The sequence below is a fragment of the Dipodomys merriami genome, unplaced genomic scaffold, assembly GCF_024711535.1.
Source record: "Dipodomys merriami isolate MVZ:Mamm:240054 unplaced genomic scaffold, mDipMer1.0.p SCAF_7, whole genome shotgun sequence".
Lineage (NCBI taxonomy): Eukaryota > Metazoa > Chordata > Mammalia > Rodentia > Heteromyidae > Dipodomys > Dipodomys merriami.
This window is the reverse complement of record NW_027206290.1, coordinates 31,317,548-31,330,186: the sequence shown is the minus strand read 5'-3', so window position 1 is coordinate 31,330,186 and position 12,639 is coordinate 31,317,548. Positions and strand designations below refer to the sequence as shown.

The 12,639-nt window shown below is 43.4% G+C and overlaps 1 protein-coding gene across 4 annotated transcripts in view; it reads left to right on the top strand.

Moving 5' to 3' along the window:
* Sort1 (sortilin 1) overlaps positions 1 to 10,199 on the top strand; it is a 73,101-nt gene extending 62,902 nt beyond the window's left edge. For 2 of the 4 annotated variants that reach the window (XM_070006199.1, XM_070006200.1), the window contains exons 15-21: positions 1,649 to 1,838; positions 2,283 to 2,399; positions 2,761 to 2,869; positions 3,987 to 4,085; positions 4,609 to 4,715; positions 5,348 to 5,462; positions 6,052 to 10,199. In XM_070006199.1, coding sequence (XP_069862300.1) covers positions 1,649 to 1,838; positions 2,283 to 2,399; positions 2,761 to 2,869; positions 3,987 to 4,085; positions 4,609 to 4,715; positions 5,348 to 5,462; positions 6,052 to 6,066 — 752 coding nt within the window. In that variant the 3' untranslated portion in view covers positions 6,067 to 10,199. The remainder of the gene's footprint in view (positions 1 to 1,648; positions 1,839 to 2,282; positions 2,400 to 2,760; positions 2,870 to 3,986; positions 4,086 to 4,608; positions 4,716 to 5,347; positions 5,463 to 6,051) is intronic. The other 2 variants (XM_070006201.1, XM_070006202.1) reach the window with 1 other exon arrangement.
* Positions 10,200 to 12,639: the final 2,440 nt, after the last annotated feature.

Genomic DNA, 12,639 nt, shown 5'->3' with positions numbered 1-12,639 from the left:
TGAAATCTGGTATAGGCTTAATACTTAGAGCAACTCGCAGCCTGAAGTAGCTGTGGCTTAGGGCTACCTGATAGGACAGTGTAGCTCTCACAATGGTAGAAAGATCTCTTGTACCTTTATGAGACTTTTTTTCTGCCTTATAGGAACAGTACATGTGTATTCTTTTTTATTTATTTATTTTTTTTTTTGGGAGGTCCGGTCATGGGGCCTGAACTCTTGGCCTGGGTGCTGTCCCTCAGCTCTTCAGCTCAAGGCTAGCACTCTAACACTTGAGCCACAGCACCACTTCCGGCTTTTTTCTTTTTGCTTATGTGGTGCTGAGGAATCGAACCCAGGGCCTTAAGCATGCAAGGCGAGTGCTCTACCACTGAGCCAAATTCCCAGCCCAGTACATGTGTATTCTTGTCTAAAATTATTTTGACATTTGAGGGGTGTAGACAAAGGTAGTGGACTGTAAAGAGGGGAAAGTGTTGACTGTGTCACCTCTCAAAATGTTGAAGTTTTAGCTTGACTGTCAGTCACAACCGCTGGGTAAGAATGAAGTTCACACTGATCTCTTCAAAGTGGTGTGACTTCACACTAGAAGACGTGATAGAGGCCCAGAAAATGGCTTCAGAAAGAGGCTGACAATGTACAGAGGGTGGTCAAAAGCAAACCCAGACTCTTTGCCAAAGATGCCGACATTACACTGAAAAAAGTGAAGCACAAAAGAAAACGCTGGAGAAAGAGGGACCTTGTTCACACATTGGTGGGATACAACCAAAGACTTAAAGTTCCTAGATGTTTTTGTTGAATGTTGGTCCCTTTCCTCAGGTGTTAGTTCAGCGACTCCCAAAGAAGCAGAGCTCTTGTTTAGGACCTTACTTTTTTTTTTTTTTACAAGATGCTTAAGTACAGTTTTAAAACTGAAGCCTATTGTCATCTAAAGTCATTAAAGAAGCTATTAAGAAAAACTGGCTGGAGTTTTCCCCTCAGCAGGCAGTTCTACAGTTATCTCTAAAATTTTTTAACATCATTAAAAGATTTGTTAAGCACCTACTCTCTAGCTGGCTCTGTGGCTGGTCTTCATATCCTGAAGGATAAAAAAACTAATCCCCAGTCTTTAAGTTATAGCTTCTGAGTATGTTTTCCAGGAGTAAATGAAAGGATAAAAGGATATATTGAGCCAGAGAACGTTGTCATCATCAATCCAAAAGAGGCTGTTGTCCCTTCTGTTTAATGCAAATTAAGACATGGGAAATTGAACTTAATGTTCCTGGGTAATTAGTATTTTCTTCTGAGCAAAGATTCTCTGAAGTAGGAATTGCCAGTTGCTCTGGATGGAGGGCATGGGTAAAGTAAGACAGACAGCAGTGTCTCACTTGGGAAGAAACTAGAACTCCCTTTGCAGCTTTCTACTTCAAAATAAGTGAAGTTTTTGCTAATATAGAATAATGCAATGGCAAGAACCCTCCTTTGGCACAAAGGAATGCAATTACTGGGAGGCTCTAGAATAATGCCACTTTTTTGTTTGCAGTTCCACATTCGAGCAATAGATCAAGTCACACATTCCGGTCTTCCCTCCCCTCATTCCTTCTACAGCCTGGCAGCTGCCTCCTGTGGTGGGATGTGTGCTGCACAGCTTCTGAACAGTGTGTCTGTCCTTTAGGTGAAGAAGAAGACTACACTGTATGGCTGGCACACTCTACAGACCCTGGGGATCATGAAGATGGCTGCATCTTGGGCTATAAAGAGCAGTACCTGAGGCTACGCAAGTCATCCATCTGTCAGAATGGTCGAGACTACGTTGTAACCAGGCAGCCATCCATCTGTCACTGTACCCTGGAGGATTTCCTTTGGTACCTATATTGCCCAAGATCCCCCCAAAAGCCCCTGTCCTGTCTGAGATAAACAAAAAACAATATTGAAATCCTTCTCAATAAGAAGTGAGAGTGCTGCTTCTTATCAAAGAAATTGAGACACAGAAAGAGAACCAAGCGTTAATAATTGGGCAGATAGTATAATCACACCAGACAGTTAACCAGTTAACCATTGGACAGAGCCAGCAACCAGCCCCAGCAATCTTGACCTAGCAGTAGTAAAGGTATATAAACAAGGAAGAGGGGAGAAAATGATAGAAAATGGTAAGATAAAACACCAAGAAGGATGTTTCATGTCCAAAAAAAGAAACTGAGTTTTAGACTAGAATATTAATAATTCATTACTCCACATAAACCCATCATAGCTAGTCATTAACTGTCTCTCCAACACTTTGAAAACTGTCTTAATGTTGACTCTTGCAGTGATTTTGGCTACTTCCGTCCAGAAAATGATTCAGAGTGTGTGGAACAGCCAGAACTAAAGGGGCATGACCTAGAGTTTTGTCTGTATGGAAGAGAAGAACATCTGACAACAAATGGGTGAGATGTCCTTGTTGTGTCCCATTTGTCATTTTAGATTCCAATTCCTCTCTGTCATAGCCACTGCTGAAAAAAGACTTGGTAGACTTTGAGAAACTTGTTTTCCTTGAGGCTCCATATTTTCCATGGCTTATCAAATTACACTGGCCTACAATTCCTGCAGCAGATGTGGTTACTCTATTGCTACTGCCATTCTGGCCATGGCTCAGGTTTGGCCATCCTGCCTCTACCAGGTGCCCCAAGGGCTTTTACCACAGCCCAGCAGCTCTGAGCACAAACTGTACACCTTTCTCAGAAAGTAATACAGCCACTACCAGGAAGTACAAACCCCTGTAAACAAACTTTCTCTTCTGCCTTTCAGATACCGGAAAATTCCAGGAGACAGATGCCAAGGTGGGATGAATCCAGCTCGAGAAGTAAAGGACTTGAAAAAGAAATGTACAAGCAACTTTTTGAATCCCCAAAAGCAGGTATGTTCAAACAGATCTAGATTTTAGGTACAAGTGGGATTTCATGTTCTGTCAGAAAAGATCAAAATTATACTTCAGTCAGCTTACCTGTACACAGGAAACTAAGGGTGAAGGACTCATGGCATGACCCAATAAGCTCATCCCATAAAAAGCTCTTTCTTGGTGGGGATAACTAGTATTCTGTAGGACTGAAAAAATCCTAGACGCAGAGTTGTAGAAATTCCTGAACTTCAGAGCCATTTAGGTAAAACACTCAAGAAGGTTGGCCATCAGTGTATGATGCATGTGTATACATTGAAATATCACACTGTACTCTATTCCTATGTATAAATATTACATATTGGCTGAAAAATTTAAATATATAACAAAAAGAAGCACCATGACCCAGAGTGCTGGTAAGAGCATTGTACAATATGGGGTGGATTTTTGTGCTAAGTCATGTCAGAGGTGTTTACGATGGAAACCTGATCTGTGGTGCAGTGGGATGCTTTTGGTATAGAGGCAACTTACAAAGCTAATTACAAAACTATGGAACTGAACTATGTGGTTGGGTTTTGGAGTAAAGGAAACTTCCTGATATTCTTTTTTTTTTTTTTTTGGCCATGGGCTTGAACTAGGCCTGGGTGCTATCCCTGTGCTCTTCAGCTCAAGGCGAGCTCTCTACCATTTGAGCCACAGCACCACTTCTAGTTTTCTGGTAGTTTATTGGAGATAAGAGTCTCATAGACTCTCCTGCCCAGGCTGGCTTTAAACCTCGATCCTTAGATCCCAGCCTCCTGATTAGCTAAGATTACAGGTGTGAGCCACTGGAGCCCAGCTATTGATATTTATTCTTGATAAAAATAAAGAAGTAAAAGCACTGGGACAGCAATGTGACTCAGGGACTAAGCTGGAGGTCCCTGTTTCCCATCTGTAATTTGAAAGGCTGAGCAGGATAATCTGTAGTCACCTCCTCTCTTCTGGGGTGAGAGACTGACAAAGGGTGGGACTCAGGAGGCAATGGGAGAAGAGTGTGTGGGTGTGTGTATTTGTAAGGGGGAACGTTCCTCCTTCTCTGCACCCCTGCCCTGGACTGCTGGTGGTTGTCCTTAGAGTGTTTGTGTGTGTGATTGCACAGGACTCCCGCCCACAGGGACACAGCTTGTCCCAGAATCCAGCTCCGCCTCCTCTTGGATACACTGAAAACACACACTTCCTATCTCCCACCCAGACCCAGGTAGGTTACACGCAAACAATCATGTGATAAGGCTTATTTCAAAATCATACCAAAAAATAGTAAAAACATAAATCTTGATGTCCTATATAGTGGCCTCCCTGGTATGGCATGGACACACGCATCTTCCCAGATGACAGCTCTGTTCTAGATTAGTTCAGACTACTACTGTTAGTTTCCCTTTCCTACTCCACCCTAACTTCCAAGACTTGTAAACTGGGAATAGAACAGTCACTGTGACCATGTGTTATCTAGGCAGTTTCCAGGGCTTTCAGTGTAACTTTGACATTGAAACCCCTGTGCTCGCAGTTTCCAGGCAGCTGTAGTTGAGATTTTCCTCTGCCAGCTGTGATGGTCTCCTGGTAACATTGAGATGGTCCATCCTGGTGGGTTGGAAAAGTACCATCATCAAATGGCTTGGACTGTAGATCACTCAGAGAAATGAGAGGAATGAACAGCCACTTTGAGTGAAGTCCTAGAATATCCATGCCTAAAAGCTTTTGTGTTTCTCTTTTACTTTATCAAGAATTCCAAGTCCAATTCTGTTCCCATTATTCTGGCCATCGTGGGATTAATGCTGGTCACGGTTGTTGCAGGAGTGCTCATTGTGAAGAAATATGTCTGTGGTGGAAGGTAAGAGAATTCAGAAAAAGCAGGCTCAAACCTTCTCATAGCTTGTATTTTTTGTGTGTGTCAGCTATACTGTCTGTGACTCATTCCACGAGTATAAAAGCACCAGCGCCTATAACCCTAGCTACTGAGGAGGCTGAGATCTGGGGATCACGTTTCAAAGCCATCCTGGGGCAGGAAAATCCGTGAGACTCTTATCTCCAGTTAACCACCAGGAAACCAAAAGTGGCACTGTGGCTCAAAGTGGTAGAGCACTAGCCTTGAGCTGAAGAGCTTAGGGACAGTGCCCAGACCTAGAGTTCAAGCCCCACAGCCAACAAAAGCAAAAACAAAAAAAAGGCCCGGTGTCAGTGGCTCATGCCTGTCATCCTAGTACTCAGGAGACTGAGATCTGATTATCGTGGTTCAAAGACAGCCCAGGCAGGAAAGTCTGAAAGACTCTTATCTCCAATAAACCAATCAGAAAACCAGAAGTGACACTGTGGCTCAAGTGGTAGAGCGCTTGCCTTGAGCAGAAGAGCTGAGGGACAGCGCCCAGGCCCAGAGTCCAAGCCCCCTAACCAACAAAAAAAAAAAAAGAAAGAAAAGAAATGAGTCTACTCACCAAGTGAGGGCTAAGAGAGGTTTTCCCACAGGTTCCTGGTGCACCGATATTCTGTGCTGCAGCAGCACGCAGAGGCCGATGGGGTGGATGCTTTGGACACAGCCTCCCACGCTAATAAAAGTGGCTACCATGATGACTCAGATGAGGTAAGACTGCTTCTTCTTGAGACATCCAAAGATAGGAAAATAAAAGCTATTCTAGTTGTGATCAAAATATGATGAGGAGCCAGGATCTGGTAGTTCATGCCTGTAATCTAGTTACTCAGGAGGCCAACTTCTGAGGGTCAAGGTTTGAAGCCAGCACCTACAGAAAAGCCTGTGAGACTCTTATCTCCAATTAATTACCAAAAAGCCAGAAGTGGAGCTGTGGTTCAAGTAATGGAGCACTAACCTTAAGCACAAAAGCTCAGGGACAGTACCTAGGCCCTGAGTTCAAGCCCCAGGACTGAAACAAAAGTAAATAAATAAATGTTTGGGAAGTGGTGCTGTGGCTCAAGTGGTAGAGAGCTCGCCTTGAGCTGAAGAGCTGAGGGACAGTGCGCAGGCCCAGAGTTCAAGCCCCACGACAGACAAAAAAAAAAAAAAAGTCTTTATAAATGTTTGGAGCCAACTAAGGTATAATCTCCGAGCAATATCTTGGTAACTTCAGGATTTACTAAACTCAGACACTAGGTGATTGCTTTCAAAATAGGAAGTTTTAAATCTGCCAATAATATGGTACCTGTCTCTCTTTCAGGACCTCCTGGAATAGCTCTTCAAAGGAGCTGGGACCCAGCATGGATGTCGGATGGCTCCGACTTGGGGAAATAAACAATTTCCCATTTGCGAGGGACCCAGCTCTGGTTCTGCTGCTTCCATCAAAGCCAAAAGGACCTACACTAAAGAAATGCAGGGTGGGGTGGGGAACCCTGAACACTTTCAACAATTGGCTTTGAGAAGGGGGGGGTGGGGATTTTAAATTCTTTAACCTTTTATTTCAAGTTCTGTCTTTTGTTAAAGTATGGGTTCTGGGGTTTTGTTTGCTTGTTTTTGAGGGAAATGAAGTGGAATTTGAAGGAATTGTTCACTAACCCCATACTTGCCTGGTCTGTGCTGCACCTCTCTGCTGGCTCAAGCATCAACATTCACGTAGTACCAAGTGCTGTCCCTGGGCCCCGCTGGCCATGTGGAACAGCCAGAGAGAGGAAAATAGAGGCAGGAGTGACTGGTATATCCTGGTCCGCTTTTCTCCATCTGGGGCCAGCCCTGCTCTAAGAACACTGCATGCCAGCTCCTTACCCAGATCCCCACGCAGCAACTTTCACCCCCTTGGGACCATAGGCCACAGTGATTTTTCTTTTCTCTTGTTTAATTAGGCAATACTCTTGTTAATTGCCCTTTGGCAATTAACTTAACCATGTGCTTCCAAGATACTAGATCAGGAAAACTTAACAGGGCAATATTTTTAACTTGGGGCAGGAAGAAAGGAGCAACAGAGAATTGACTAGATTTAGCACCTATTAAAGGCAAAACTCTGGCTGCTTCTGAAATCTTTCAGGCTGGGCTTTGTGTATATGCCAGTGGACTTGCTCAAGGACAGGGTACAGCTTGGTCTGGAAGTCTGCCCAGGCTCAGCCATCTCTTGGCTGGAGCTCATCATTGAGCACAGTACAGCCCCAAGGACAGACCATCCCAGTCTTCCATGTCCCCTTTTTGCCCATTATGTTGGCTAGTTGTTGAACCATTGCAATGGCTGTTTATTTGCCTTTTCCTAGGGATGTTTTCAGATTTATAGACTTTGTTATCAGAATTGTATTATCAAGCTATTCTTTTCATCCTTTTCTGCAATTTTGCCAGGTTATTTGTTAGTATGAAATTTTTGAATCAATTGAAAACACATTTCCAGTGAGATGATGCTTGGTGTGATACATTGGACTCATATTAAATTTTTAAGATTTTCACTTGAAATTTTTCCAAATTAAATAAATTGTAGAATGGAGTTCCAGTTTGGGTGGCCATATAGTAATGGAAAGCTGCAATAATTGGCATTAATATAGCTTGAATATTTGCTATCACAGGTATGTAGTATGGCCAGTCTTCTGTCTCACTCTCCCTCCTGTGCTGGTCACAGTTTCTCCCAGTAATTATGATTGAGACATTCTTTGGTAGGTGCCATTTTGCTGCTAGTTCATTTTGTAGCTAAAAGCCAGCAAAAAGTAAATGTGCCAAATTAAGTTTTGTCAGAATGTGCAAGCAGATGGCTAGGTACTATCCTCCTCAGAATGGATGAACAGCAGCAGGGAAAGAGGGTGGGGGAATGGATGTAGAGATTTGAAACTGCAGCAAATTTAAATGAGTCAGGGAGCTTCCATTAGAAAATGAAATTAGGGAAGTCTTTGCTATGGGTAGAATGTTCTTTTAGCTCTTTCATTTTGCATGATTTAAAATTTTTTAAAATAATTCTAGAGATAGACCAGTTTATAAATGATCAAAGTGTCAGCTTCTGTCCCACCGTGACCTCCTACCCAAAGTGAATTTTCATTTAATGCCCAGAAAAGAGCTATTTACATCACACATTTTCTCCCAGCATAAACCCAGACAGATGTGAGCAGATGTGCCAATGTATAGTTATTCTCCCCTGAGTTTTAAGATTAGGAAGATTAATATTCTACTCTAACCATCTAAGATGAAGGCTCTTTGCTTATAATAATATCTAGGATTTCTGTAGAACTTGGCAGTTTTCAGAGCATTTTTACTTGCATTATGCCACTTGAACCCACTGACATTCTAGTGCTTGAGCACAGGAACCAAGTTGAGTCAGTTATCCAGGGCCTCTGAATGTGTTACAGGCAACACTAACTGTTTCAGAACCCTGGAAAATTGTTGTGTGGGCAAGTGCTGAAGGCTTGGAGCAGGCCTTCTTTCTTATAATGACTTGTTCTATAGGATAAGGATCCGTGCATTTCTTTCAGAGCATTATTTAGGGACCTTTTGTTTTATTTTTGGAAAATAGAAAATTTTATGCTCATGTTTTTCATGGATGAAAACAAAAGAAATGATGCATTTTGAATGGGTCTTCAGGAGCAGCTCCTCTCCTCTTGGAGGGTACCTGTGGAAGAGCCTAAAAGCGAGTTACCATGGATGGGTGGTCTCCATCCTCCTGCTTTGAGCCATGGCTGGCTGGTTGGCTTTGTTGGCTTGGGAATTGCCTTCAAATTACCTTTCTGTACCAGTCATATAGTACAGAAGTGTGCTCTTGACCAGAGGGTAAAAGAATCTAAATCCATTAAAAAAAAATCTGATTTTTGATGCTCAGCCTGGGGATACTATCCTTAAAGGTAAAACTAACGTGTGTCATCATGAAACTTGCAGCAAGATGGCAGCAAAAGGGGTGGTTTCTAGAGGCCTGAGCAGTGGGATTTAGCCTTGTTATACCAGACTGTCCAAGTAGTCTGAGCTCTTAAATCCAGAACTCACCATCCTTCCTGCTTGAGACTTGCCTCAGCTGGGACTTGAGTGGTAACACTACTCAGAAGAGTCCTGGACGCTGCACAGTTGGCTTGGGAATTTCTACAGAGTTTCAATCATTGAAGCTTGGAACTGAGCAGACTCTGAGAGAATTAGCTGGTTGGTGCCTTTCTTACTCTCCTAGTTGTAGGTTTACTGAGTCTCTGTGCTGGGGTGGCAGAATAGTATGTCCTGGCCACCTCCAGTGCCATAGCTAGACATCCCACAGCCTTGGTCATGATACCAGGATGGAGAACAGGGCATGGGCCATCCACATGAACCCTCGGTGATGTGGCTGGTCCCTCTAGTCATTTAGTTGCTCTCCAAACCATCTAGATAGAGTTTCTCTTTGCTTTTAGGAGAGCTCTGAAGAGCCCCGCCCCTGTACACAATGACCAAGATCACATCTGTTTGTGGTCATCATGGCACTGTTATGTCCACATTAAGCCAGGTAGTTGAAACGACTGAAACAGGAAAGGATGCAGCTTTTCAACTTTCTACCACCTACCTTCCAGCAGGGAAATTAACAGGGACTTGAAGGTCCTTTGAATAAACCAAAGTTTAATATTTGCTACATGATATAGTGACAGGGAGGTAGAGTAAGAATCAGCCACTGATTGGCCTGTCTGGCCCTCAGGGTGGTGAAAGAGAATTGAAATAGGAGTGTGTTGACTTTTTTGGTTCCTTGCATTTTAACATTAAGAATTAGAAAATTGATTTGAAACTGTCAACAACTTGCTGTATACATTTTTTTTGCACACCAGTACATTCTTAAGCGTTCTTGTTTATATGGAATAACATAAACTAACCTGTACCTATATATATATACATATGTACATATATACATATATAAACTGTATAGTGTACATGCTAATGATTTATTGGTAGGCCTCAAATCTTTAATGCAGTGTTTGTCTTCCGCATGCCCTCGGGTGTAGCCGGATGACTGACCTCCCGTGTTTGAACCTCCAGAGAGGAGGTTTGGGTTGTTCTCTTCTTATCCTCCTGCACAGAAATGCTCAGGGTCCCCATGTGCCTGTTGCTCATCCCCCTCTTGTCTCTGTTTCTGAGCATGTGGTCCCTCTCCAAGCTGTGGGACGCTGCCTTCCTAATGAGAGTGTAAAGCAGTGTTAAGATCACTACTGCATGTGTGCTAAACACTCAAGCTTTCTGCTCCCTCGGAACAGAAAATTGCATGTGAGGTGGGATAATCAAGTTTCAATGGCCATGTAAGTTCAAAGCCAGATCCCATAATGAAATCCCACAAGATGAAAATAAAACTCAAATTTCTTTAGCATTGTGTAAATAAATCTGGATGTGTTTAACTTTGTACCAGTAATTTTCTGTATATTTGCAGTATTTGGGTTAGAAATAAACAAACTGGACTTTGTTACCTGACCTACCAAGATGACTAAGCTACAGTTTGTTGATGTGATAGCTTCTCCATTTTCTAGTTTCTGAAATCAAACTCAAGCAACTAGAAAAGAAGCCCATTAAAAACCAGGCCTGGCTGGGCACCAAGGGGCTCACACCTGAGGATCAAGGTTCTAATCCAGCCTGGGTAGGAAAGTCCATGAGACTCTTATCTCCAATTAACACATCAAAAAGCCAGAGTTGTGGCTCAAGTGATAGAGCTCTAACCTTGGGCACAAAAGTTCAGGGACAATGTCCAGGTTCTGAATTCAAGCCCCACAACTGCCACCAAACAAACAGGCCAGACCTATGCATTTATAGTATGAAGGATATTAGATAAAATTTTCTTCTTTTTGTTGGTATTCTTTCCTTTTGTTGTCCTTTATGCAGATCCAAAGTCTGCCTCCTATGAGCAGCTCTCTTGGTTTCCCTTCAGAAAATCTAGTGCGTGCATGCACGCGTGCACACGCGCACGCGCGCGCACGCACACACACACACACACACCTACACCTTCTCTAGTTTCCATTGCTGTGCATCCTTCTGGACAGCAACAGAGTACTGGTCTTCTGAATTCTTTGTTCTTGCCTGTTTGACAAGAAACAATGCTAGAAATTTAACTTGTAGCCTTGTATCTGTCCCTCCTAAGGTTTCCAAGTTGCTCTTACAGTCCTCAGTCCTTCGATGAGTAGTAGCATCATTCCAAATGGTATCTGTACAAGAAGTTCCTCCCAACTGCCTTGAGCCTTTGGCCATTTTGGCCAACATTACCATTTAATGCCCCAGTATCTTGGTCTGGAAATGATCAAAGGTCTTGTTGTTGTTCTTTCCTTCTCCTCCCCCTCTCTACCCGTCTTCCTCTCCTTTTCCTCCTCCTCTCCCCCTCCTCCTCTCCTTCCTCCCCCTCCTTTTCTTCTTCTTCCTCTGCCCAGGTGCTGTCCCTGAGCAGTTTTGCACTCTACAGCTTGAGCCAGAGCTTCACTTCTGGGTATCCTTTGGTGGTTAATTGGAGATAAGAGTCTCATGGGCTTTCCTACCCAGGCTGACTTCAAACTTAAGTCCTCAGATCTCAGCCTCCTCTGAGTAGCTATGATTACAGGTGTGAGCCACTGGTGAGAGAGTTCCTATGCCTCATGAATTTGGGGGGGGTGGGGAGAAAAGGGGGTAGTTCAGTTTCAGGAATTCAACTGAACATTATGTTCTAAGACTCCCTGTACCAGTATCTGTTGATTGCTTTTGAAAATGCACATTCCTGCTTCTACCCCAGACATAACAAATTTCACTTTCTTATGGCAGGCCTAAGGAATTTTAAATTTGATTCTTCACACTTTTGGTGTAATAAAGGGCTAAGAGTAAAAGCTGGGCCATTTCCTCATCAAAATATGACAAAATGTGGTATATAAAAGAGCAGCCTGATTTGGGCACTGCTCATACTTGTAGTAACCTTGATTGGGTCAGGCAAGAAAATAGTTCTGTTATGGAACAAATACAGATCCAGTCAATCTCCACACTACTCTTTTTAGCCATCCCAGTACCTTATAAATCAGTTCCTCACACAGAAGTATATCCATAGGTTGTCCTGAATCACAGAACCTATAGATTGCAGAGACTGAGCACAAACAGCAAAGGACTACCAGGGTCCTACTGAGTGCCCTGAAGTTGAGGGCTAAATAAGTAAGCTCATTCATTCTGCCACAGTGACTTCTCCCCATGGGGAGAACTAGCGGGGAGGGGGATGTAATTCTACTTCCACTCAACTTGGCTGTCACCCTGAAACAACTCTGAAACTAAAGTCTGTATTTTAAAAATTCAGAAAAGGAGACTGGCTTCTGGAAATGGAAAGTGGGAGTGTGATGGGAGCAGACAACAGGTGATGCATGGTAGGGTAAACCTGGAAATTATATGGGCCACTAGTGGGTAACTAGCACTTACTGCATACAAGCAGACCCCTCCTGCATTTTAATCATTTTCTCCACAGCCCAATTATGACACTGGCCGCCCTTGTTCCATAGACCTGTGGCTCAGAGCCACCAGCTGGTGACTGAGTGGTACAGCCAGAAGTCACACATTTCTCTTCCAGTTAAGGAGTTCCCCTCCTGCGCTCTTGTGCCTCTCACTTTGGGCTTTATCTCATAAGAAGGGAGCCATTGACAGCTTTCAAGAGGGGGGCAGGAGGGGGGGGGATGCTGGCCTGACCTAAAAATAGCTTCCATTTATGGAGCACTTAGTCTGCTAAGCACTTCACAAAGATTACCTCTCTTAATCCTCACAACAACCCTACGGTTTCTATTATCTCCATTTTACCGATGAAAATAGACATTCCTGACTGAGGGCTGAGGGCGTGGCTTAGTAGTGGAACACTTGCCTAGCATTGTGCAAGGCCTGTGTTCAGAGGGTGTGTGACAACACACAGAGCCAAATCACCCCT